Source organism: Mustela nigripes, chromosome 4 (assembly GCF_022355385.1).
Source record: "Mustela nigripes isolate SB6536 chromosome 4, MUSNIG.SB6536, whole genome shotgun sequence".
NCBI classification, from domain to species: domain Eukaryota; kingdom Metazoa; phylum Chordata; class Mammalia; order Carnivora; family Mustelidae; genus Mustela; species Mustela nigripes.
The window spans coordinates 118,098,013-118,125,860 of NC_081560.1; the positions used below are offsets into that span (position 1 = coordinate 118,098,013).

General features: G+C 41.8%; 2 protein-coding genes across 3 annotated transcripts in view; one reads left to right on the plus strand and one right to left on the minus strand.

Annotated features, from left to right (window-relative positions):
• ATAD1 (ATPase family AAA domain containing 1) overlaps nucleotides 1–19,055 on the plus strand; it is a 45,313-nt gene extending 26,258 nt beyond the window's left edge. Inside the window, exons 6-10 of one of the 2 annotated variants that reach the window (XM_059397405.1) lie at nucleotides 2,212–2,318; nucleotides 7,718–7,807; nucleotides 10,030–10,080; nucleotides 15,605–15,741; nucleotides 17,410–19,055. In XM_059397405.1, coding sequence (XP_059253388.1) covers nucleotides 2,212–2,318; nucleotides 7,718–7,807; nucleotides 10,030–10,080; nucleotides 15,605–15,741; nucleotides 17,410–17,530 — 506 coding nt within the window. In that variant the 3' untranslated portion in view covers nucleotides 17,531–19,055. The remainder of the gene's footprint in view (nucleotides 1–2,211; nucleotides 2,319–7,717; nucleotides 7,808–10,029; nucleotides 10,081–15,604; nucleotides 15,742–17,409) is intronic. The other variant, XM_059397406.1, reaches the window with a different exon arrangement.
• Nucleotides 19,056–24,514: 5,459 nt separating this feature from the next.
• The window catches only part of PAPSS2 (3'-phosphoadenosine 5'-phosphosulfate synthase 2), a 67,322-nt gene continuing 63,988 nt past the window's right edge, over nucleotides 24,515–27,848 (minus strand). Inside the window, exons 11-12 of the mRNA XM_059397409.1 lie at nucleotides 26,769–26,998; nucleotides 24,515–26,288 (exon numbers count right to left, since the gene is read on the minus strand). Coding sequence (XP_059253392.1) covers nucleotides 26,147–26,288; nucleotides 26,769–26,998 — 372 coding nt within the window. The 3' untranslated portion in view covers nucleotides 24,515–26,146. The remainder of the gene's footprint in view (nucleotides 26,289–26,768; nucleotides 26,999–27,848) is intronic.

Sequence of the window (27,848 nt, forward strand, 5' to 3'; positions counted from 1 at the left end):
GCAGAGAGCCCCATGTGGGGCTTGATCCCAGGACACTGAGATTATGACCTGTGCCAAAGGCAGGGGCTTAACCCACTGAGCCACCCAGGCACCCCGGTATAGCTAGATTTTTTTAAAAATTTTAACCTAAGATGCTTTAACTAGGAGTTGTTCAGTTTGCCTTTATTCCAATAGCTGATTTATTTAGATTTACTTCTATTACATCACTGTGCGCTTCTTATTTACCAGCCCAGTGTACTTTTTTTTTTACTGTATCTCCTTTTCCCTGCCATAGTTTTTGAAGTTACATATTGTTTTTCTCTTAGTGAAACATTCAGCATACTTACTTGCCTTAAAAGTCTACCCTAACCATTTCTGCCCTCTTCCCAAATAATGCAGGGACCGTACAGCTCTCAAACACTAACCACTCCATTCGTCTCTCACGTGCTAACATTTTCTTCTCCTTTGTGGCCTCCACACTGGTGGTTGTTTCTGCACTGGCGGTATTTGTTCAGAGATCCCACATTCAATGGCTTGTTTGCTCACTATTGGTCCTTGAATACCTGCCTTTTCTGGATTTAATTTCCTCCTTAACCAAAATGAAGTTCTTTCATCAGAGATCATGAATACAGTAAATTCTCTTTGGATGAAAATGTGCTATTTCATCCATTCTAAAATATACCATTTTGTTCCTTATATTTTAACCTCACTGAAATTGGGATAGCATATTATAATTGGCAGAGTTTTTTCTTCTTTAGCATTATAACTTAATTGGCAATATTTAAAGCTTTGTTGATGCATAAAATAATGGTGTATACATATATGTATGTACATACATCCACTTCAGCTCTATCCTTAATTTTGAGTCATTTCCACAGTTTTATCATCGAGTTCTGTACCATATTTCATCAGTTCTAAAATGAAATAAAGTTATCATAAAATTCGGTTGTGAGTGATTAGACCCCACAGGCTCTCTGGAAGAAAGGAAAACTATTCTTTTTTTTTTTTTTTGACAGAGAGAGAGAGATCAGAAGCAGGCAGAGAGAGAGGGGGAAGCAGGCTCCCCACCAAGCGGAGAGCATGATGCAGGGCTCGATCCCAGGAGCCTGAGAGAACATGACCTGAGCAGAAGGCAGAGGCCCAACCCACTGAGCCACCCAGACACCCCAGGAAAACTACTCTTGATTGTGCTCAGGCAACACAGAATTCTTATATAAAAACAAGCTGTATGCTAGCTAATGTCAGAAATGACCCAAGGAAACAAACTCAGATGAAAAGAGTTAACAGTATAAAGGTGTAGAATTTCAGACCACAATAAAAACAAGATGTACTGTCTTCCAGGCCTTTTTATTCTAGGAGGAAAGTGTTCCCCCACAACCTTTTAAAAGCATTTCATGTTCTTTTTAGATAATTGGGAAGACAGAAAATAATGCAAGAGAATATTTGAATCGTCCCTAAGTCTATTTCTGAGAGATAACTAAAGTGATTAGCATTTTGGAGAACTTTATTTATTTATTTATTTGGGGGGGTAAGATTCTATCCATTTATTTGAGAGAGAGAGAGCATGAGAGGGGAGGGGATTAGAGGTGGAAGCAGACTCCCTGCTGAGCAGGGCGCCTGACGCAGGACTGGACACCAGGACCATGACCTGAGCTGAAGGCAGTTGCAACCAACTGAGCCACCCAGGCAGCCATTTTGGAGTACTTTTAAAGGCTTTTTCACATTATAGAACATATACACCCATGCATGCTACCATGTGTGTTTGAAACCAATTTCTGTCCTGCATTTCCCACTTAGTAGTGTTTTGACATTTTCCAATGTCATTTTTCTTTATTTCCAGGAAAAGTATGTGAAGAAAAGAATGTGACCCCATAATTAAAAATATATAGGATGCAGATAACCTGGAAAGTTAGGGCCAAAGCACACAGACGTTCCTCTAAGACACTACTTGATATTCTTCAAGCCTCTCAGTACCAGAGTCTATACTTCTTTAAATATGTTGGCATGAAAGTATTTTTAGGAAAGAAATGAAGATTGAGAGTTGATTGCCTTTTAATTTGCCCGGTTATTTGCTAGAATTGTTAAATCAGACTTACGTGTGAAAAGGCATAGTTGAACCCTTCTTCTTTTACTCTTACACAAAGTTGGTGCCTTTTGATTAAGGATTTGAAATTACAGGAAGAGGAAATAATTCAATATTAATTTCTAAGGTTGAGGACTTTTTCCTTATAGACTCCTTCCTGCGAAACCGTTCAAGTTCTGACCATGAAGCTACAGCCATGATGAAAGCTCAGTTTATGAGTCTGTGGGATGGATTGGACACTGATCACAGCTGCCAGGTGCGTGAAAGAAATCTGCCACGAGCTCATGGCGGTGGGCATGGGGGGTAAGAGAAGATTCACTGGGCTACTTATAGGCTTTTTCAGAAAAGTTTTTTTTTTAATAGTTACTTACTAAGTGATGGGGATCTGAAAGAATGGTTTGCGCACATTTTCGTCCATTTTGAGGGCTTCATGTTAAAGAAAACATTAAAAGATTACTTAAGTGCCTGAGACAAATACAACAGAGAAGAGAAAACAGGGTGAAGCCTCTCCTTGGAGTTTTTAGAATCCTCCTGCCAAGGGAAGGGAAATGACTAGTGACTGGATCCTGTATGCATGTTTCTTTAGACTCTTACCATAGATCTTCACTCTCCGTTCCTCTGTCCCTTACCTTCATTTCATTTTGCGGTTTTCGTTAGTTGCTGGAACATACGTACTTTCCCACTTTCTGCCACATGCACCTTCCTCAGGATCCCAGTTTTGTAAAAGACATTCTTCTAGCCTGGGCCTTGTCTGTTCGCCCTGCAGGGCTGTGAGCACCAGAATTAGGGTCCCGTTGTATGCCCCGAAGGGAACATACCTGTGTTGTTCAGTTCACCTCTCAAGGTTCCCATTTTCTCTTAGTTCTTTGCACCTGAATGTTCCATACTTTCTTGCCAGAACAATAATGTATTTTAAAAGAAATTAAAAAAAAAATTCACCTGGCATGTTTGTTTTTCTGCCATTATCATTGAAAATGGAAGTTCTAGAACCATTTTTGTTTTTGTTTTTTGTTTTTTTCATGAATCACCTATTTTATATCTCATGGAAAAGTATTAGAAAAGTTAATGATGTCCTTTTGCTCTTTTAACTTTAGTAGGTATTTTCTATTTTGTAATGTGTTTTTGCCCTTTCATAATTAGAATTGTATCTTTTATTGCTTCTAAAAAATTCAACCATTATTTCTTCAGATACTGTTTCCCCTTCAGTCCCCATGTGATCTCTTTAATGGAAAGCCAGTGGGATGTACCTTATTTATATTCCACATGTTTTAACTTCTCTTTCATATTTTTTGTCTTTGTACTACAGTCTGGGTAATCTTTTCATTCTTTTAATTTGCTAATTCTAGGTTCAGTTGTATCTCTTCTGCTATTTATTCTTTTTATTGAGCTTGTTATTTCACTTATTATATTTTTCAGTTCTAGAAATTCTTCTAGATCCTTATGAAGTCTGCCAGGTCAGTTTTGATGGTCTCTTCCCCATCAACTCATGTTTCCAGCTAGATTAGAAAACTAAAGCCCAGGATCAACTAGCTGTGTGCCGCTGGCCAAATAATGACTCTGTATCTGAAAGGAGGGAGAACTGTCTATAAAAGAGGAAGGGTAGGATCCACCTCAGAACTGTTTAAGGTTTTAAGGAATCTCAGTAAAGTGCGTTTAACTAGCCTGGTATATATTTACTGCAGAAGTGTATGCTTATGATTTTTTTATTCCTTCTTTATTCTTATAAATATGTTAAAAGACATTCTTATAAATATGTTAACATATTCTTATAAATATGTTAAATATGTTAAACTATGTTTATAGTCGTGTACAACAATTCTAACCTATGACTGAACATCTGATTCTTTCATTTGTTCTGAGTTTATGGTGGCTATTTCCTTGTGTGTTTTGTAATTTTGTGGGAAAATCATATTTGGTGGAACTTGGTGCCTGAATTTTTGGAACCTGTGTTGATTTGTCTTCTGCCAGATTTTTTTCAATACCAATAGGAAGATTCAGATCTGAGATCCATGTTATAGCAGGCAAAGAACCATGAAATCTCAGATTGTGTATGTGTTTTATGTGTTTATATGTCTTTCCAGAAACCAAAGCTTGACTCCACTGAATGCATTCATTTTCTAATATTTCACTGTCTTCAGGCCTTAGTACTTCACGAGTCCCAGCTTTATGTAGGGTGGCCTCTTAGCGTTAAGCCTGTAAGCTGTCAGTGTACACCCTACTGTCTTTAAGATCTGCACGTTTCCACGTGGTACGTGGTCAGCTTCTCCCCTTAGGGATAAATTTCACTGCTGACTCAGCTCAAATGCTTTGCATTTTTGGAGATTTGTTGTTCAATCTGAGGTTTCTTAATACTTTATTATTTTTGTTTTATAGCCAGAGGGCTTAAGGACCTCCTCCATCCACCATATTACCATAAATCAAAAGTTAAAACATCCCTCTCAAGGAGAACATTAAGTCTTATGTGTCCTCCTTCTACATCCCCTTTATGAAAATACAGTTTCATTATGAGGGAAAGTTGCCTTTAGTGTTTGTTGGATGATTAGAGAAGAAAGCACAACTTAGATAAATTTAGGTGACACTAATGGTAAGAATTTTTATTAATAATAGGTGCTAATAAAGCTGTTCAATGGGAATACTTTACAGGTTCCCAAACACAGATTATCCTCCCAAGCAACAGTATTGAAAGCGCTTAGTTAGCCTGTGTAATAGAAAATTGTTTCATATTCTTTCATAATGAGTGTAGTTTTAAAAGCCATGGATATTGGAGCAGGTGGGTCAGGTAAACTCCAGAGCACACAGCATGGTGCTGATATGCTACAACTTAAAACTGAGCTTTCAGAACCATAATTCTTCATTACATTGATAGTATTCAGTTTTTTCATTGTGATAAGTCTGTATTTGTAGGAGCAAATAAAGCCGTGGCTTTTGTTAAACTCTAGTAACTTTTTTTTTAACCTTTTCTGTGTGTTGAGGGGTCTAAAATTGATGTTGTTAACTTGAATATTGGTTTTAGACATATTCTTTCGTATGAACAAGTTAGCTTTTCTTTAAGATTGTCTATTCTGTGATTATGGATCCAGCCCAGTACCCCTGCTTTTTCTTGTGTGTATGATATGCCACAGTGGAAACAAAAATTGCTGAGTGGCCCAGGTCAACCTGTCACCAGTTCTGGAAATTCAGGTTAATTGATGACATGTTCTTCATCTGCAGAGATGTGACACATAAAAGAAAGATTGTAAAAAGTCTACTAAACGCTAATTTTTCTGTACTATAAAATTACTGTTTCTTCCCATTTTGAATTTCAGCTTATTTGCCCTAGAGTTAATGCATTGTATATAGTTTATCTGTTTTGACCTCTTAAAATCGCTCCTTCAAACAGCTTCTTTAAGTGAAACAGGTAGTTTGAATCACTCTAGCTTTTTTATCATCGTAAATATCTGTTCTCATCCTATAGGTATTTGTTATACCATGTTGTGCTAGGTTTTTATATGGAGCACCTACATACCTGGGGCACCTTTTTTTTTTTTTTTTAAGATTTTATTTTTTCATTTGTCAGAGAGAGCACACGCAGAAGCAGGCAGAGGCAGAGAGTAGCAGGCTCCCCGCTGAGCAAGGATCCTGATGGTGGGACTTGATCCCAGAACCCTGGGATCATGACCTGAGCCAAAGGAACGGCTTAATACACTGAGCCACCCAGGCGCCCCAGTTGTGCTAGATTTACTTAAATTTCTTGATCCAAATTTTTAGCATCCTGTCTTCCATACTGGCTTTAATTTTTTGTTTTAGGCTATTTGCTCACCTAGAATGTTTCTCAAAATACCCCAGTGTTCAGGTTTTTTAAAGTTCTGCCTCAGCCACAGTGTCTTTTGTGGTTCTCTACAATCTGATATGGTCAGTCTTCTATAAGCTTCCCACTTTGAATCTCCTGTAACACTTAATATATGCTCTATCTCAAAATGTACTTGTATTCATTCTTCATCTTGTGCAGTTCTTGTGATTTTTTTTAAGAGTTTATTTATTTATTTATTTGACAGAGAGCAAGAGAGAGAACACAAACAGGGGCGTAGGGAGAAGCAGTCTTCCCGTTGAGCAAGGAGCCCAACATGGGGCTCGATCCCAGGACCCCAGGATCATGACCCCAGCTGAAGGCAGACACTTAACCCACTGAGCCACCGAGGCGTGAGCCACCGAGGTGCCCCCCGCCTTTTGATCATGGTGCCTGGGTGGCTATGTCAGTTAAGTGTTGGACTCTTGATCTCAGCTCAGGTCTCAATCTCAGGGGCGAGTTCAAGCCCCAAGTTGGGCTTTATGCTGGGCATGGATCCTACTTTAAAAAAAAGAAAAGACTTCTTCATTTTAGATTTCATAGAAATTTTACCTTATTCTACAGGGTGTGGAAAGTCAATAAATTTGGAAAATAAATAAGGGCATTAATATTTTTATTTTAGGACAACTTAAATACAAAATTACATTATATTTTGGAACTAACATTTCTCAAATATATGTTTGTATTTACATTTTTTCCCTCTAGGTGGCAACCTCTCACAGTTAAACTGAAAATTTGGCTCTGAATGTCATTAAATGTGAAGAGTAGAAGTAGAATATAAGATTTAGTGGATCTTTCAACATGTTCTGGAGTTAGATTGTTTCAGAAATCTAAAACCTCTTAGGCTGAAATAAAAAAGAAAAGTTTTCATTAGAATAACAGTAAATTTCATTTTGGGTAGCAGATGTGGGCCACTGTTGGATTAAACAGAAATACCAATAGTAATGGTAATTTTGAAGCCTTTCAGAAATTAATTTGTTTGGGATATTTTGTCTTTATTTGTGTTGAATTTTCATGTCCACGTCTTTTATAAGACATTTTCTTTTCTTCCTTTTTTAAAAGTTTGTTTATTTATTTATTTTTAATAATCTCTACACATTGGGTAGGGAGCACATGACCCCAAGATCAAGAATTGTACATTCACTAACTAAGCCAGCGAGGTGCCCATTCTTTTTTTTTTTTTTTTTAATTCTACCCATCATTTTGATGTTTGCTCTTGTTCAATGTTTACTCTTCTTCTCTTGCCCTTGTTGAAAGTTTGATTGCTGGTGGTTGTATTACAGCTTTGAAAGGGTGTAACCAACAGTGCTGACACACCCATGAAGTGGTGATGCGAAACCCAGAGGGAAAAGTACATGCTCTCTCTTCCTACCGCCAGAATCCTTAGACTCAAGGCAAATGATTCCTTTATGTTAGTATCAGCAGCCTTGAAGCCTTGAAGTATCGCCCCTGTATGGGCTCCCAAGCTGTACCATATGTGGCTTTTAATCATTCATCATGCAGCCATAGAGCAACCATCTATTACAGAATACAACCTTTTTTACTTTAAATCTTTATAATTCTTCGTTAACTGGACAGTATGTTATTTTAGTTACAAAAAGGCTGGTGAAATGCATCAGTCTTACCAGTTTGGCCATGATTTGCTCTCTTTAGGATTAATTTCAATTTGTATTTATAAATTTTTGAGTAATGGTGGATCAAAATAATTTCTTATAGAAGATTTTAATACTTCTTAATTTTTGTATCTTCCAAGCCCTAGTAATAACATCTTAAAAGGAGCATTACTGGTATATTTAATATAATACCTTGTGTTTTCTTTATCTGTCCAGGTCATAGTGATGGGAGCTACTAACCGTCCTCAGGATCTTGACTCGGCCATCATGAGAAGAATGCCCACAAGATTTCATATCAACCAACCTGTGAGTGCTTTCGATTGATGTTATGCCCAGTTAAATACTCCGCTTTTTACAGGAAAGGAATGTTTCTTTTTAATCAGACTTACTATTTATGACAGGCAGGAAAGGAACGGGTCAAGAAGCCATGTAACTGTTTATTTGTCCTCTCCACTTTGTCTTCCTTCTTTCATACTTTCCTAAGATGAGTATTGCTTGCTTCTCTTCAAAGTATGTAATTACCCCCAGGTTTGCTTAGCTGCTTTTGTGATTTTCTTTAGAGTGTAGCAAATCATCTGGTAAGGTATGTGGAAAACCTGGACTGCAGTTTTGGTTTAGCACAGGATGAATGGCTCCCTTCAGAAGGCTGACTAGAAGGACTGCCATTGATCTGATTCATTATTGGCGGTCGTAGTGGGGGCTTTCCTCTGATAAGGTCAGTGGTTAACCAGTGGGTAAGGTATTATACTTTAACTTAATGCAGGTGTGAGGGCGGTCTTCAACCAGTGCTCCTTTCTAGTACCTTTATTTTTTTCATTAAGAAATACTCTGAGGTCAGTGATTATAACTGAACCGTACTGTGTATTTTTTCACAAAGTCATCACTTCTTGAATTTTATGGGCCTTTTTATTGAAGAAGGAAACAGGGTTATTAAGTGAACATGTGTGCAATGCGATCGGCATGTTACATGTATAGCTGTGTAGAGAAATGCTCAGTGTCATTCCTTTCAGATCTTGAAATAAAAATGTTCTAATACAGTCTCTAGGTAAAAACTCCCTGTCTCCTGCAGAGAGTTTCTGCAGCTTGCCGGTTTGCAGCGGTAAACGTGGTTTCCTAGCATTGATGGTTGTGTCCTCTAATTGCTCTGACCTGTTATTTTCTGTAGCTACTGCTTCTGGCCCCTCTGAGGGTACAAGCAAAGTCAGCCACTGTGTTAGAAAATGTACCCAAGAAGTCAGTGAAGAAGTTCTTTAACTTGATGTGGGAGACTCTAAAATTGAGTTTGATGAGCGTTGACACTGTCTCTGTGTTGGGCACCTGCCAGGCTCTGAGGAAGGAGCTCAATCTCTGTCCTCCACTCTGACACAGGAAAGGCAAGACACATAAATAAAGAACACAATTTAAAGAACTGCGAGAACCTGAAATGATGATGAAAACTAATAATTCTATCTGAGTAGTTAGTGAACTATACAGACTCCAGCTGGGCCTTGAAGGAGGGCAGGAATTTCATATGCGAGTGAGGCAGGGAAAGTCTTTCTGCCAGAATAAACAAAGGCAAGAAGATGTGGGAGCACATGTTTAATGATGACCTCTGGGGGTAGTTCACTTAGCGCATCCGGAAAACAGGTCGAGGGAGGGTGGGGAAGGTAGGCTGCTGTCAGCTGTGGATGAACTTTGTGTGACTCGACCAAGAATTTCACTTTTATTTTGTTTGCAAGACAGGACCTTTTTTTTAAAATTTATTTCACAGGCAGAGATCACAAGTAGGCAGAGAGGCAGGCAGAGAGAGAGGAAGGAAAGCAGGCTCCCAGCTGAGCAGAGAGCCTGATGCGGGGCTCGATCCCAGGACCCCGGGATCATGACCTGAGCCAAAAGCAGAGGCTTTTACCCACTGAGCCACCCAGGCACCCCCAAGACAGGACATTTTTAAAGAAAATTTCCTTTGATGGTTCTGAAGACAAAGATTACATTGATAGAATGTCCTCTTGCAGTCCAGTATAAAACGATGTACAGTAGAATGTATGTGCATTTTTGTTCAGCGTTGACAGCATATAAAAAAAGGTACTGTCAACACTAAACAAAAATTCACTAATAAAATTAGCAAGTGTGGAAGTTACGGTTGAAGTGAAGGAACTGAGAGGGTATTATTGCTCTATCTTCTAATTAGTGGTAAAGATTTTACTACAGCATTGAGTTTTTAGAAGTTTCCTGAATAAAAAAGAGAAGGAGATATGCAGAGCTACAGGGGAGAGACTTCGGTCATCCTGGGTATTCATTCACTCACTCAAACATGTTATTTCCCAGACATTGTGCTAATCACTAAAGATTCAGAATAAGAAGATGGGAATTCAGTAGGTTGACCACAAACGATTAGAGTCTAGAACCTAGACCTTGCTTAGGCTGATACTTTAGAGTTTCTGTCATTTCCTGTAGGTATTGTCAGATGGTGTACAGATGAAAGAAGAAATGTTAGAACTATTTGATTCTAATTTTTTTTTAGTACTAACTGGAAATTATTCTGGTTTTAGGCTCTAAAACAAAGAGAAGCAATCCTGAAACTCATCTTGAAAAATGAAAATGTAAGTAGAAAATTACAATTTTCCTCATCCTATAAATATGTTTATGTGCATAAGACCATTTTAGAAGAAAATGTAAAAGTGATCTGAGAATAAACAGCTTTGTACTTGGCATAAATCACTGTAAAACTGTTGCCTGTTCATGCAACTCAGTAACCCTGGTGCATTTGAACTTAACAAAGACGGTCTGCTTTTTTTTTAAAAGCCCTGTGTTTTCACGTCTACGGATTACCATCTTCTTTGATATTTTCAGACTGTTCTCCAGTTATATAAGATACATTTATTTTTGTACAGCAGTATGCATTTTAAAAATTTATTTAACTGCAATATTTTTTAAAGTTGGAATTTAGATTTAAGAAGGTATAATTGAAATGTTTAATAGTTTGTATATTTAAGGTAACATGCTTCAGAATTAAAGTGAGTACATTGTATGGTATTCAGGGAAGAATCTTGTTTCCTTTCCTGTATTTCTTCTGTATCCTTTCAGATGGCATTGTGTCCATACCAGCCACTTAGAATATGCTATTATTCCTCTTCCCTATTCTACGTAGATCATATTAATAAACTGTGTATGCTGTTCTTTGCATTGCTTTTTTCCATGCATCTTTGAGATCTCTCCTTATTAGCATATTGTATCTTTGTTCTTTCTCTCTCTTTGGGTTTTGGTTTTTGGTTTTTGGTTTTGTGTATTTGTGTGTGGTTTTTGTTCTGGGTTGTTTTTTGTTTGTTTGTTTGGTTGGTTTTTTTTGCATTGCATAGGATTCCACTATATGGCTATACCATAATTTATTTAGTCAGTGCCATATTGAAGAACATTCAGGTTGACTTTTGTCTTTACTCTTTATAAAATGCCTTGTATATGTGTCTCTTCACACTTGTGCAGGATTATTAGTGGGGTAGATTTTCCAGAAGAGGAATTGATAGATCAGAGGATATGATTTATAATTTTTATAGCTATTACCAAATGGTCTGTGCTAATTTACTCTCATACCAGCAGTAGTACAGTATCTCTTCCCCGTAACCTTGCCAACAGAATGCTGTGGAACTTTGTGCCAACATGAAAGGTAGAAAGTGGTGTATCTCATTGTATTTTTAGGGATGAAATGAGTATGTTTAGGAGCCACTTGAATTCTTATCTCTGAAATACTTGTTCATATGCTTTGCCCATTTTTCTATTGCAGTGTTCTTTTTCTTATTAATCTATAGGAACTCTAATACATTAGGGAGATTTTTCTTTGTTTCAAAATTTCAAAATATTTTTTTGAAATTTGAAAATATTTTTTCCTGGGTTATCTTTTTTAATTTACTGGGAATTTTCCCCCTTTATAGAATCTGAGTTTTCAATAACATCGTATTCCTCACTGTCCTAAACATCATATCTAAACTCCTTATTTGGGGGGCACCTGGCTGGCTCAGGGGCCGGAGCATACGACTCTTGATCTTGGCGTTGGGAGTTCAGGCTTCACATTGGGCATAGGGCTTACTTAAAAAATAATAATAATAATAATAATTAAATAAACTCACTATTTGAACTTGCTGTAGCCAAACTAAAAAAGTCAAAAAGATTCCCATAGTGAGGAATTCTTCTATTTCCGTGGCTTGCCTCCATCCTTGGGTCACTAACTCTGCTCCAGCTCTCCCCTACTTCCCTACCTCCCGGGTTTATTTTAGTTGTATATTTAAAAGGAAGAATTCTTAACTTTTTTTTTTTTTTTTTTTTTTTTTTTTATTTATTTATTTGACAGAGAGAGATCACAAGTAGGCAGAGAGCTAGGCAGAGAGAGAGAAGGGGAAGCAGGCTCCCAGCTGAGCAGAGAGCCCGATGCGGGGCTCGATCCCAGGACACTGAGATCATGACCTGAGCCGAAGGCAGCGGCTTAATCCACTGAGCCACCCAGGCGCCCCGAATTCTTAACTTTTTTGACTTGACCTCATAAACATTATTACACTTGCAAAAAATTGGCACTAATTCCTTATTATCACTGAATACCTTGTCCATATTTTCTGTTCTCTGCTAAATGGCTTGTTGGTTTTTCTTTTTACTGTGTAAATGTTTGACTCATAATTTGTGATTATTTGATAGTTTTTCAGTCTCTTAATCTGTAGGCTATAGATTATTCCTTCATCTCTCTCTCTCCCTTTTCTCCACCTTCTTTCAGTTTATTTGTTGAAACAGTCAGGTTGGGTTTGTCCACATTTTCCGTAGTCTAGGTTTTGCCCTTGTCACCCAACCCAAAGTTTCCTGGCTATTTTTGCTGATTTTTCTGTATGAATTTTAGAATTTATTTGTCTTACTCAAGATAAAAACAGTAGTATTTTTAATGGATCATAATTCAAGAGAATTAAGATCTTTTTGATGTTAATCTTTGTCCAAAAGCAGGTATGTCTTTGTGGTTCTTCCAGTCTTCTCCCATCTCTTTCAGTAGCATCCTGCTCGTTTTTTTCTTTAAAACCAATCATAGATGGGGGACACTTGGGTGGCTCAGTGGGTTGGAGCCTCTGCCTTTAACTCAGGTCATGATCTCAGGATCCTGAGATCGAGCCTTGCGTCGGGCTCTCTGCTTGGCAGGGGGCCTGCTTCCTCCTCTCTCTCTCTCTCTGCCTGCCTCTCCACCTACTTGTGATCTCTGTCAAGTAAATAAATAAAAAATTTTAAAAAACCAATCATAGAAAACATATGCTATTTGCAGATATTTGCAGAAGTTTGAAGAACTTAGCAAATGAAAGAGATTACTATTGTGGGGATGATGGAGTCATTTAATAAAAGAGATAAAGGCTGTGTAGTCTTTTCTTAAAAGCTACTTGTACATGAAATATTTTGTACAGTTTCGGGGAATTCCTAATACTTTCCATGTGTTTTGGGTAAAGAACTCCTGTATGAGCAAGAAACAAGTATTACATTTACCTTTTAGCTGAATATTCGGTAACCACGTTGAAAAAGACATTGTGTAATTGTAGTGCTGTTTAGATAAAAGACACTTAATTGGTGAACCTTTAACAAAGATAGGCGTCATTAAGCAGTTCAGGGAAGAAAACAAAAGAGATAATATAATTTGGTGAGTTCTTTTGATTTAGGATGACTGTGCTGTGGCTTGAAATCCATCACGTATTAGAAGGTAGTTGCTGACAATTTTGTAGACTTCAAGTTAATAGAGCTATTTAATTCAAAAAAGTGTAACGAAGGATGGTATTGACAGATGTTAACTTGTGTAGTTTAATACAGATAGAGATGATGTGGATGACTTACATAGAGATGATGAATATAAATGATGCAATTTAAGCTCTGTCTCATGAGATAGCCATACTTTACACAGACTGTAACATTTTCACATTTAACTTAAACTCCTCATTATTTCTAAACTTTGATTACATATTCTGCTTTTTTTTTGTTTTTTTTTTTTTGTTTTTTTTTAACAGTAGCATCTTTGGAAATTCGATTAGAATTGCATTTGCCATGGGTATAAGGAATTTTTAGCATTCTGTTTCTAAAAGCACAAAGAACAAGTCTCCAGTTTTATGATTCATAATAATTCTGAATGCTTTCTGGATAACTGTCGACACGGGAACATTTTATTTCCCACTAGCTGGTATTTGTATGCTGAAGGCATATCATTACTTCACTAGAATCTGAAAGAAATTATTGTAGTTTTGTTAAAAGATGCCTCAAATGATACCGTTTCTAGTCTTTCACATCTCTTTACTGATAGTCCCTTAGCACAACTCACTCATGTAAACAGGGTAGCAATTTTTGCTTTAAGTTTCAAGTATAAAAAGAATTAGGACTAATAAAATGGATACCCTGTCTCTGTAGTGAGATCATCAGGGTGTCCCTTTTACAAACGAATCTGAGTTTAGATCTTTTCCGTAACAAAACAGGAGTAGTTCACGGGCATGGGCTTTGGAGACAGACCCAAGGGCCCCACATTCTTTCTTGACCGCTCCTTGCTGGGTGACCTTGGGCAGATAACTGTTAATCATCCCTACGCCTTACTTAGTTATTTCTCACTGGGAAAGCGGAGGTAATGCCAACAGTCTCATAGATTGGTTTCAAGAATTTTAAATGTGTGTGAAGCACTGAGAGTGCCGTGCCTGTGCACCCTCCACGGTACACGCGGCGACTGTGCATAGCAGGTGCTGTGCTCTCGGCTATCGTAGAAGTCCTTCAGTGTTTGCCAGTGTGGCTCCCGGGACACAAAACCATATCTAACTTGGGAGCTGCCTTCCTAGTTTCCTATGAAAACAGTTCCTGTGACTTTGTGGTTTGTCTGATAGCTATTATTTTGTACAAAGGGTTGCTTTTAGAGTATTTGCCTTGTGCTTAGCATAGTGGTGAGATATACTTTGTTTTACTTAATCCTCCGTCCATCTAAGGAGCACATAGTCCTGCCATTTTACATTTGGGGAAACTGAAACGCAGAGAAGTGATAGAATAAATTGCCCAGGCTCACACAGCAAAGGAGTGGTGGGGCATTTCTCTTAACCACTGTGGTGCACTGCCTCTGTTCTTCTTGCTCCTGCAGTGACTGGGATCTTCTCTTTTCCAGCCTTTCTCATACGTGGTTTGTTCATCTTTGTGACTTGATCACTGTGTCATGTGCAAGGCTTGTGAATGGTTAGGACACGGTGCGGCCCAACAAAGGAGTGGCCAAAAGATGGAGTGGAGGTGTTGATTGTTTAAGGGAGGAAGTCCAATTTTTAACATCTCAGAGTATGATTTGGAAGGTGTGTCTACGGCCATACCACCCTGAACGCGCCCGATCTCGTCTGGAAGGTGTTTTTAAGTAGTTATTTAATTTAAGATATACTTTAACTGTACACACTTAATAAGCTTAAATCTACCACCCAGATCTAAAAGGTACTCTTCACGTGCTTTGCTTTTCGTCTCCTGTGGTCTCTGTCATTGGTAGCCTGTTGTCCTGAAGTCATCAGTGTCCATCAGTCCCTTGAGTGTGCATGGACAGATGTGTAATGTATGTACTCCTTCACAAATATTACAAGCAGTAGAGTAGTTTGTGTGTGATTGCTGATGTGCACATTTGAGAAGTCTTCTCAGACAGAGGAAGAGAATAAACCGTCTCGCAACAGCGTTGGCGTGTCTGTCTTCCGGGGCCCTGTACCCTATGTCTGGTAAGGCTTTATTTTGCTGTTCCAGTCATAGTGACAGTTAACAAAAAATTAGGTTTCAAAATTTCAGCATTTATGGTTAAAGAAAAAACTAGAAACTGAAAGTTATTCTGTGCTATTCCAGTATGCATTTTTTAAGAAGTGTGTTTGGGGGGTGCCTGGGTGGCTCAGTGGGTTAAAGCCTCTGCCTTCGGCTCGGGTCATGATTCCAGGGTCCTGGGATCAAGCCCCGCATCGGGCTCTCTGCTCAGGGTGAGCCTGCTTCCTCCTCTCTCTCTATCTGCCACTCTGCCTACTTGTGATCTCTGTCTGTCAAACAAATAAATAAAATCTTTAAAAAAAAAAAAAAAAGGTGTTTGGCTCGATGCTCTGCAGCACTTTTTATGTTCCTTTCTCCCTGTGGAAGGTGGACAGGCATGTGGACTTGCTGGAAGTTGCCCAGGAAACGGATGGCTTTTCGGGCAGCGACCTAAAAGAGATGTGCAGGGATGCGGCCCTCCTCTGTGTCAGGGAGTATGTGAATTCTACGTCCGAAGAAAGGTATGATCCCTCAGATGTGTCAGACCCTTGTAGAACTTTAAGGTTGGTTCCTTTTTCTTTACAATAACAACCCTGCTATGGAACCAAAGTAAGCTTGAATGAAAGCTTACCCCAACTTGATGAATTGCCTCTTTTTCTAAAGGGAAGTTCTGAAAGTGAATTAGAGACATGGGTCATGGGGAGGCTTTGGAATAAAGAGAAGGAAAAGCCAAATTTCTGCTGCACATGCACGGACTGGAGCGCAGAAGGCCAACAGGAGCTTAGGCTCGCAGCCTGTGCTAGGAGAGCAGGGCTTTCCAGCACTCCTGGCTTGCTTTCCCCCTAACTTCCTGATCCCACTTCCTGTGGTCTTGCAGGAGTTTCACACGTAAATGGGGGTGAGGACCCGGCTGGGGGTTAGATTTCAGCTTGTTGACAGTGACATGTTTACCAAACAGAAACTGTTGTCACTGCAGCCAACTTCAAAGCAGGAGTTTGAGAAACCAGTTCATACTCAGAGATACTAAAGAACAGGAACAAGCCACCCCTGATGAACCCCAGCCCGCAAGGACCTTTCTCAAAAGGCCCCTTGCCCAAGCCATCGTAGCTTTGCGACTTGTTCCATTTTGACCTTCCAACAAGGAGTTGCTGTAACTCTTAGCAGACCCGTGTACTTCCGGGACCTGTGGTGAATGAGTTCTCCACCTCTTGCCCTTTGGTTTCTCAGACCCCCTCCCTCCCCCCGCCCAGCACATGGCCGTTGCAGGCTTCCCCAGCAGGGTGTCCTGTGGCACCGAACCCTCAGCTGCGCGCATGCTAGTTCTGCCAGTAGTGCTCCCTGGGGCCCCATTAGAGAGAGGCTCACTTCATTTACTTGTGGTTAGATTATCCAGCTCCTCTGATGCTAACTTTGAGAATACTTTTGACCTCTGACTGTAGCCAAGAGACCACTTTCCAAAGGTTTTTATTCTTATGTATAAGATAATGAGGAAAAGGGAAAAAAAAACAAACCTATGAATACATACATTTTGTGTGAATAAATTATATTACTCGTGAAGGTCCTCTTTTCCTGCTGTCCTCAAAGCCTTTGAAAAACTTATATTTCATTATGAAAAATCTAGCTAGTAGACTAGGCTTTTCATAACTTTTTCCCCAAATGTTTCTTTCTAAGTGTTGTAGATTATGAAGAGGCATTATATATAATTATTAAAGAGGGGAGGTTTTTAGAGTTGTTGGTTTTGTTAATAGCAAAGAATTCTCTTTTCTGTTCATCACATGCTAAATATGTTCCTGAATATGTGGCCACGGATGCTACGTGTGACTCCTTGATTGGAATTCCATTCCCGTTTAGATTAGCTGCACACCTGTGTCTAGCATTGTCCCGTTTTGCTAATACTCGGCTTGTGATTCTTAGGGTGCGGTGTTTGGTTTTCATCCCCATGTCTGAAATGTGTATTTACAATCAGCCTTTCTGGCCTCCTGCCTCCTAGCAGTTAGTGGTGCTTCAGAATCTCCCCCAATGGGCATACGCGTGGAGAATTCCTGGAGGCATTCACATGGAGCAGTGAAGTGTGGCTCTCTTCCGGGGTTAGATATGTGGAAAAGAGACGTCACGTTCTAATCTGGGCAGCATATTTGAGGGAGGTGTAGCCCTAAGTCATTTGACCATCTGCATTGTTTGCCTTGCAGCCACGATGAGGATGAAATCCGGCCCGTGCAGCAACAGGACCTGCATCGGGCGATTGAAAAAATGAAGAAATCAAAGGATGCGGCATTTCAGAATGTTTTAACACATGTTTGTTTAGATTAAGAGTAAAGATCATTTGTACAGTTCAGTGTGATCTAGTTCAATGTGCTCTCTTACATCAGTGGAAATAGAATGAAGAGAGAAATGTTCTTCACCCACTGAGAGAGTTCTGTGTTCCCGACACTGGTTTTATACTCTGAATTCTATGTTACTGAGATACACTTGTGTGAGCAGTATCACTGCTCGTTGAAATCAGGTGGTTTGATCCAGCCTGCCTGGGCATGTGTGTCTGACCTCTGTAGCCACGTGTGGCAGCCCGAGAGCGTCTAAGCTGGCCTCAAACATGATTCGTTGAGTCATTCGTGAGGAAGGGGATGTGAGTGTGCGTGTGTATATTAAATGTATATATTCACACATTTTATATTGAATTCTGTAGATATGTTTGAATACAGAAACTTTTTTTTACCCCAACTACTGAATCAGAAAGTACCAAACAGTATATAGCAAAATGAAGATTTATGGTTGTGTCTGAGGTACAGCGATTCAGCCATTTGTAGTTATTTTCCTTTGTTTCAGCTTTTTTTAAGTCAAGCATTTCTCTGCTGTGGAATAGTTGCAGTCAGCCCCCTCTCCGTTACCGGATGTGGCTCCGCTGCTGTGGTATCAGGATAAGCAAATAAAAATACCTGTTCAGTGATGAGCATTGACTGGTTGTCAGGCAGTTGGGCGATCAACGCGGATTTCACCTCCTCCTGGCAGCACTCCAGATAGAGACGTGTTTCAGATCAATATTCTGACACATGGATTGAAAGTCTTGCCCACGAATGGCTTTGAAACACCATGGTGCCATTCGCCATATGTATATGACTGTCCTTTCTTCGTTTCATGGGACATAGTTCTGTTGTAACCATGGCTTTTTAATGTTATTTTAAAGTTGTATATTCTTTAATTATGGTCAAATATAATTTGGTCATCAAAAATGAAATGATAGTTAAAAGCAAGTAGCTGTTAACTAAATGTGCTAAAAGTACTCATTTTGTAACTTTAATTTTTTAAAGTTTTCTTAGCATATTTTAAATTATGCCCTAGTTAGTACAGATCTACACATCACAATCCCCATGTTGTATCTGTAGTCATTCGATGCTATGTGCCCTACATGTGAAACTTTTTTTTGTCCAAAATGTCACTAACCAGAATTCTGTTACAGGCACGTAACACACCGCATGAGGAAAATGGCACAATATGATCTTGAGGTGCCTTCTGTGAACCACCTGAAAGATTAAATTATGCTTCAGATAGTTTTGTTTTTATTGTATTTCTTTGAAAACTCAGTCTTTTTTTGTGAGTTATTGGATTAACTTATTTGCTAGAAAGTCTCTCACGAAAGCTGTCAGAGCATTCTTTTGTGCTTTGAATGACGGGTGGGGCAGAGGCTACAGTAGAAAGCAAGTCACGAACATGGTAACAATGACTGCAAGTGGGTTGCAAAACACAAGATACCAAAAATAAAGTTTCGTCTCCATTTTTAATGACTATTATACTAGTATTTTATAAATCTGTAATAAAGAGGACTCTTAATTCTTCTCTACTTCTTGGTCTTTTCAGGTATGTAACATTTTCTGGGTTGTCTTTTGGGTATACACCTTGCCCTTGGAGTGTTTTCTCTCTCTGTGTAGCTTTTGCACTGGTACAGCGTATATTCTAGTAAGCAGTCATTATTGTGGCTCAGTACGGAATTCAGTAATGATTTGATTTTCATCTGATGGCATATTCAAAGTAAGAGGCTCTGTCTCTCCTGTCCCTTCTTAAATTCAGACTATGCAGTAGTATATAGCTCTTATGTTTATCATGGCTTTAATCACCAGAGGAAGGTAGAGAAACATACTAATCCCATCAACCGCAACTCATCTTTAAGGCCTCGAGATAATCAAGGACACTTTCTTGTATTCCTCTGAAGAATTTTGAGTGTCCTGTGATCTATGCTTGCTGCAGACATGCACTTGGCACAGGCAATTGGGTTCTGGGTTCTCTGCTGTCCCCTTGTGGGCAGCAGTTCTGAGTACCGGCTGTGGAGTGGGACTGCCTGGTTTAAGTCCAGGCTCCCTGTGAACCCAGTGAACCCACCCTGTCCCGTGCACCCATGACCTCACTCCTCGGAGATCCCCCTGCTCCTTGACAAAGAGGAGCCACCAGGGCACCCAGCGGAGAGGTGCTGCAAGGGGGCAGCACCTAGAACAGTGACTGCCCAGGAGGGGGACCTCCCGTTGTTAGTTGTGTTACTTTTGCACACTGGTTGCATCACTGTTGGCCAAGCTGCGTTTGTGAGCATCCTCTATGCTGCCAGAATCCTGAGGCCTATTCCCTAGGGACAGAGATGGAAACGACCACCCATGTGATATTTCTCTAAAACCCTCATTGTTGGAAGACTTATGGTAAGTCTGGTGTATCTCAACTATTCCCAGGCCTTTTTATGTAGAGTTTAGGAACTCCATATCCAAAGCAGTTCTGTCTATGAATTGCCCTCGCTTCTACCTCTCCACTCCCGACCGCAGGGCAACCCAGAACCCACCACGCTAGTAAGAGCTGGGTTGGGTTCATCTAAATAGTGCACGTGGGTCATATTCTGCCATGGCTGGTGGCTGTAATTTGTAAGGGTTGGCATTACATGAGGACGGCTCAGGCCTTGAGTCCATCTGTGTAAAAACAGCGGTGTCCCCTGTCAGTAGGAGGTGCTTTCAGCGGAATTGTGTTTGTCAACCACTGTTACAACTTTCTTCTAGATAAAGAAGACGAATTGCATGATGTATATTTTATAATTCTCTGTTTAGCTTCTTTTAAGGTCAGAATACTGGGTAGAATTCCAACATGCTGATCATATATCCTGCCCTCCAAGGCTTAGAGTTGTTCCATTTAGAGCGGACAGAAGTCCTCAGAGGGCCTTGGTTTGACCTAACTTGTTCTCGACTCAGCCATCCAACAGAGCTCACCAATCTTGTCAAAAGTTACGTGTCTTTCCACGAATAGGTGGACATTCTGTGCTCCCCTCACGTCCATCAAAGTACTGAGAAGAGTGACACATGCTGGACGCAGATGAGATCAGCCCTCTCGGAGACCGATGAGCACTGTGAGTAAGAACGAAACTTCCTCAGTCACGCTGGGTGTAAGTGTTAACACTGTTACACTAACAGCATAAGGTCTCATCAAAACACTGGAACGGGAGTATGTGTTTGTGATTAATATTTATAGTAGGAATTACTGTGCTTGAGAACACTTGCAAATATGAGCTTTTGTGCTTTGAGCTGCAGTGGCAGTTAATGTGAATGCTGGTGTGGAATGTGTCAAGGGCCCACGCTTGTGAATCATGACAGTTCAGTTTTAAAAGTAGAGCCAGAGCCCTAGTGGAGTAATCACCGACCCCAATGCTTGGAGCTGAGCCTGGAGCACAGTGGTGTGCCAGAGATGCGTCACTTCCAGAAATGCTGAGAATGGCTGAGATGCTGGAATAGGGGATGGTCATATATTGTCCAGTAAAGCAAATGCCTTTGCAGATGGGTGTGAGGGAAACAAGCATTGTCTATGGGGCCAGAGTCCTAGTCCCGTAAAGAGTGGGGTTCCACTGCAGACAACCGACTCCAGCAATAACGAATTTATTTGAAAGCTGTGAGCTCCAAAGGAAGTTCAAAAACTAGACTTAGGAGAGAAGGCTCCTGAAGGTTTTGTAGCAGGAATTACTGCTCAGGAATCTTGCTTTTATTCTACTGGATTAAATGAACTCCATTTATCTTTAAATTGCCCCAGGGTGTGCAAACCCCAGTGAAAACCACTGCTTAGGGTCCTGAAGCTCAGAGAAAGGGCCCTCTAGGACTCCTGGCTTCAGTGGTTTGAGAGCAAGGCTAATGCAAAAGAGAGCAGTATTTCCACCGAAGGAAATGCAGTATGGTGGATAATGTGGCTGGACAAACAAAAAGTGATAAATGACCAGCCAGCCAGTCACAGGCGGCCTCAGGTCATGTGCTCAGTGAAGGTGGTATTCTGACTAGCAGGTGCGTGGACAGCCTTCAGGGATCCCAGACGCTCTGCTTCCCCCCCCCGATGTTGGACGGCTGCTTTGCATGTCCACCTTTTAGCTAAGTGATCACTTCTGATTAGTCATGTCTTTTGTTCCAGATGATGGGTACAAAACACTGGAGATTGAAGTAGTGTTGGTTTTTGTTTGGGTTCCAAAGAAGGCGAACCTTTTCCTTTAACAGGCGGTAGTGGCAGAGGCCTAATCGTCCCCATTCTGGAGTCCAGTCATGCTGGGTCTGGGCTGTACCATAGTAAGAGGAGTTGCTGGGCTTAGCCCTCCCCCTGTCCCCTCCAGCGGCAGCCTTTTGATCTTAGCAGTACTGAAGCCCAAAAGGGCTGGGTTTACAGGGGTCAGATGTTCATGGCTCCCTCCACGTGCCCAGTTCTGATGAGGACACACAAGACTCAGAGACCCTCTTTCACCATTTACTCTGTGAAATCTAGGGATGGGGGACTGTCTCCCCTGGCCATTTGTTTTTGAAGGTGATGTGTTTATGGATCTCGGTCAGTACTATCAGAATCTGCGTCATTCTAGTGGAATTTTATGTCCTGTGAAGTTCATTCCCAACTTTATAGGTTTCAACCCCAGCTGTGAAACTTCTTTGTATGTAATACAATTTTATATTTGTGTTTGTGTGCCATGTATATATGGCATTGTAGCCTTGGGCAAAACCTCTGTTTCCTTGAGCATCTGTTCCCTTATCTGTAAATAGAAATCCTAATTTGTACGTTCTGGAATTGTTTTAAGAATCCTATGGAAATGCTTTGGGAGTTTGGAAGTGAATCTGGCTGTAGGCTCTCATGTTGCCTAAGGAAGTCCTCTCCTGTCGCCCATTTCTAGGCCTCCCATTTCCTTGTCTGCCGGTGATGGGCTTGCTGAAGTAGATCTCTCTACTTTCCCATTCCAGTTCACTAAGCTGCACGGTAGCCACGGCGGCTGTGTTGGTAGACACAGGGCCCTTAGTGACGCAGCTCTGACTGGCAGCACTCAGAAATGGGGGGGCTCTGTCAGCTGGGGATGGGTGTTGGCCTTGGGGGATGCAGTTCCGATGGGCACAGGTCACCAAAATGCCATCAGGTGGGCAGGTTGGAGACACTGAGCGTGCCAGAGGTTGCTGTGTGTTAAACGTGTTTAATGTCTGTGACTGTTGGAGCTGGAAGCTTTCTTTGTTGTTAACTTTGAATACCCAGAGATCTAGTACTTTGTAGAATCATCTGAGGATAGCATGGGGATACAACCCCTTTAGTGGTTCATGGGATTAATATCTTCCTGGTAAATATAGGTTCTTCTTGGTGAATACCCTTGTAGAAGCCAATCTTTTAACTAGTTCGGAATACCCGATCAGTATTGGGTTGTCTACATGAAAGCAGTCCGTACAGCTTGCACTGAGCTGCACTTTACCACCAAACTGTTTATGGAAAACAGGCTTACGAAATAAATACAAATCAAGATTGCTCTTTCCATGTATGTGTATCTATAAGAACAGTCACATACGTTGTCTTGTGAAACTTGAAGTACACGGCAGGCTTATACTTCTGGAAGAAAATACCCAAAACCAACTGTATTTAAGAACTTTACCAAATAAAGTGTGTATGATCACCGCCAGCAATTATAAATATGTGTGATGACATTAAACGAGCTGTGCCCACAAAGCTGGGGGAGTCCTCGCTGGCACCCCCCGTTCTCTGCTGGCCCTGAATAGAAGTGCGATGTGTGTAACTGTCTAGGTTTTTCATGTATTTAACTGAATCTGCAAACTCTAGCCAGTAACCCATTTATTTTTAGTAATATCAATAAATTGAGAAATTTAAATTTTTTTTCATTAAAATCATTCACAATATAAGCAGAAACAGTAGGTAGATTCTGGAGTGTGTATCAGTGAATTGCTTGGATATCATCTTCCCCATTCAGTGAACACACCAAGTGGCCCAGTGATAGTTAATATTCATCAGAGAACTAAATGCGCACGAGAGGCCAGAAAAGAAGTCAGTGGCTTTCAGAATCGGTGTGCCGTCATTCCTGATCCTTGACGCATATGGTGATGAGGGAATGCGTGTCAGAGACCTGCATTCAGAATCTGTGGCCAAGTGGCAGGAGCAGTCCCCCCGACCTCCACCGTGACAGCAGCTGACCGTGCCGTGTCCGTCAGGGATGCCAGACCTGACGGCCAGGTCCCAGAATCGGAGGAAGAGGAAACACAATCTGACTTGCTCTTGAGTAACCACAATTGTTTCATCGTGCAAAGGAGACGGGCTGGAGAGAAACCCAGGGGCCAAAGTGCTGATACATTTGCAAGGTCTGCTGATGTTGGACCCGGCGACTCACAAAGGCCTTTTCGGGGTTTGTTCCCCTGCCCTTACAGCCTGGCATCCCCCCCTCGGCACCCTTGTGTCCTCATGTCCTCACATATGTCTGAGCCTACTTTGTCCCGCTGTCACTCAGAACGAGCGAGTGAGCGAGGCTCTGGGCAAGAAGAGGGCTCTTTGCCCAGCAAGGGGCGGTGGCAGAATTTGTATGAAGCCTTCAGGTCCGCAGGGAGAACAGCCCCAAACTGGCAGGTGCACGAAGGCCACTGGAAGTAGGGGTGGAAACAGGTACCTCGTCTCCTGGCAAAGGATCCATGGCTGAGGTTCAGCACCCCCGATGAAAAACAAGACAACAGCAGACCGCCCGCCCCAGCCCTGCTGGCTCACTCCCTGGGGGCACTTTGAGAAAAGGGAACAAGTTGGAAAGAAGAGGTCAGACTCTCTTGCCGTGACATCCTATGGGGAGCTCCCAGCAGCCTCCTCCCCCTGAAGACATGAGGAGCCCTGCACCTCTACGCCCACCGTGCGCTTTTTAAGTGACTCTAACGCAGGAGAACAACCTCTTCCTTGTAGTCAGAGGGTTGCTGCTGTTTCTCCCCGATGACTCAGTCAAAGCCCTCAGCGGTCCCGCAGCCCACCCACACTCCGCGTCACAGGCAGAAGAGACTCCACTTTCATTTTGAGCAATTTATTAAAATAAAAAGCCTCACAGGTACATAGAAATAGTCATTTGCACTAAGTATTATTAAGAGCAGAAAAGCAGTTTTAAATATATCTTAAAAATCACAAAATATATTGATTAAGGCACTACATTCCATCTCATGATTTCAATAAATACGCTGTTCTTTAAAAAGGCAGTACTGAGTAGCTCTGATTAAATCAATGGAGGCACTACACTAGTCAAGGCAGTGAGGCTTTGCTGTGGCCATTGTGTGTAATTGATTCTCAAAAGAACTTTAAGTAGCTAAGATTAGCATTTTCCTAAAAAAGAAACTGAAAATATGAAAAAAAAATCACAGTTTTCTCTTTCCAGTTTAAGTCTCTTCCAGAGAGACTTAGCTACAAAAGGTATAGTTTCTTCATATATTCTTTAGCAACAAGCAGTTGTGCATAAAGGACAAGGATTACCTCCCAAGAAGTAAAACCATCAGAGGTTAGATGTCTCAGCACAGCACGAGTCTTTGGAGAAGTATTTTTTCCAGCTGCCGAAGATCAGCTGGATTTAGAAAACTCTGCACCTGGCATCCAAGAAGGTTGCTTTGTAAGTGCTTTCCGAGCAAGGAGCTTTGTGGAGCAACTGAGGGGCCAGAGGCAGCTCCCATGTTGTACAGTGTAGACGGAGGCCCAGACTGCCAGTCAAGCGACGGCAAGCCTGTCGGGTGCCGCCAGTACCTTCTAATGATGCCAACCGTGAGCATTTGTGAGCGTGCTCAGCAGCTCCCGAGGCACACGCTAGGCATCATCTACTGGGGACCCCTCTGAGACATAGGGTTTCTGGGGTCTTTTCCCATTTCAGCAGCCCGCTAGTCTGATGGTCTGGACTGGTCTGGGCCAAAGCTGCAGTCTATCAGTGTGGCCTCTCCCAGGACACAGTGACCACAGCAAAGAGGAGAAAAATTAACTTCCCACAACAACGCTAGATCGTCTGAGCTTTGGGAGCAAATCTTTTCCTCAAAGTGCCCTCTGCTCTCCAGCTGAAAATCACTATTTAACTGAGTTCTCATGTAAGTGTGGTAAGATGGTCCTACTTTCCTAGACAACATCACTTTCTCTGCAGAGCTAGGCTGCGTGGACCCGAGGTGCTGGGGTCCCCAGGCAGGCCGTGCTTGAGCCCGAAGAGACGGGGCTGGAGGCAGGAGTCGAAAGGGCGAGAATCTACGTGTGAGGGCGGAGAGTTCTTTTCCCCCTTAGGTCGGTTGTGCAGAAGAGGTGGTTCCTCCGGTTCACATTGCCGTGACACCGGGCAAGACTGAAGCTGGAAAGTACACTTCACTTTTTGGCAAGTAAACAAGATATGGTCAAAACTTACAGAAACCTGGGACCTACTGAACCAGACGCAGTCGAGAAGACAAGTTCGTTCTGAAATGCTAACAGTACGGCCCGCACCTGCCAGGAGGCAGCTGCAGTTGGACTTTCTTTTATATATGACTGAAGCTGACTTCAAATTATCGACACACTGTTTACCTCATTGTAAAACACGAACATCAGTCACTGAGAAGCAGTTGGGTCCAAAGCATCTAATCACAAAAATAGAAAAGCAAATCCAAGAGCACTTTGAGAAGAAACTCTGCAGCCGGAGGGCTCTTAGTTGTTCTTCTCCAGGGACCGGTAATAATCTGTCAGGACTTTCCATGCTTTGGGTGCCATGAAGCCATCTGGGGGATTCTCGCCCTCCCGGGCCAGCTTCCTCATCCGCGTCCCAGAGATGAAGTCAAACTCGTTGTGCCTGTCATGGGGCAGCCACACACAGCTCAGAGTGGGTAATTCACCCCATCCCCAGAGCTGCCTGCAGTAGGTGACGAATTTTAGACCCTATTTTTTCCTTCTGTAAAATGCTGCACCTTCTGCACGAGCAGTTCACTAACTCTTCAGTAAAGGAACTTGGAGAAGAAAGGGGCGTGATGGCAGGCGTGACAGCAGCCGCATGCTCAACACTGCCTGGGCACCTACTCTGTTCACGGGAAGCCATATCCTGCTGCTACACTGGCTTCCTTTCCCTTAATGCCTGCTCGAGGAAGACTTGTTGAAAGAGAGCTACTGATGGACCGTCTACTGACATATGAGGGGCCGTGCTATACTTCAGGGGGACACAGAATGTCTAAGACCGGGACTCCCACCCCACTAGGAGCAGGTGGAGATGCACTTCCACAGGGCCAGCATTCTCATTGTATGGAGGTGATTAAGGACTCTGCCTCCAGAAACCTACCTTGCCGGGTCATAGAAGTCCATGGCTTTTTTGGCTTTGTTGTAGGCAGCCACACGGAATGGAATGATTTCCACCGAGGTCAGGCCTGGGGCCATGCTCAAGACCTTGCCTCCATGAGTGGGTTCATACAGGTCTTTCTTGGTCTCAGGGTTGGGCATGCCTGCAGGGTCCCGGCCCACGATGTAGAAATTGACCCCTGCAATCATCCGGGACCTACAGTGCCACTGGACCTAGAAAACATCACCCAAGGGAGATGCTGGTCACTGCTGCTCAGCTCTGGGGTTCCTGTTTACAGATATGCCTTTATTCTGCTCTAAAAGTAATCCAGTGATCAGCTAACAGCTGGAAGATATCAGTGGATTGTCTAAGTGCCCTTCATGCTTCATGTTTGCTGCAGCAGGAGCTGTAGACATGAATCCCCACCGCCTGACCCCAGCTTCCTAGAACCTAGGGTTCTGTCTCCTGAGTGCTTTTCCACATAGGCACGTGGACCAGGAACACTCAGATGTGTGAATTTTACTTTCCAGTCCCTCCCTATTCAGAATAAATCACAGTTTAAAGGAAATGACAAATTCCAACCTGTCTGATCACCCGATTGCCAATGATGAGCTAATCCCATGAAAACACTGATTCTAGTTCAACACAACATTGGGATTTCAGAATGAATCGCCCTTTCTGATGCTCAATGACCGATACAGGGGATGGGGAGGAGAGCCAGAGGCCTGGCACTGTGATCTGGTTGAAGAAGATTAATTTCTGAAACTCAATTTGGGGCATTCCAAAGGGTTTAGACCCTTCCAATTCATCATGCTTCCCACACACTCGGTGCCGTGGGACACAGAATGTCCCTGTTTGACGGGCTTACTGTGGTAGGACGGAAGGGGACACCAAGCTTTTAGGGACGAAGTCTTTCTCAAAGAGCTCACGGGCACGTGTGGTGACCCACTCAGAGTGACTGGAACTTTGGCAAATGAGTATCAGGTGCGATACACTTTGCCCCAGGTATAACAGGTCTGATGTGTTTTCCAGCATTTTTACAAATTCTACATGGAATCATAATTAAGTTGGATAAAGAAGAGA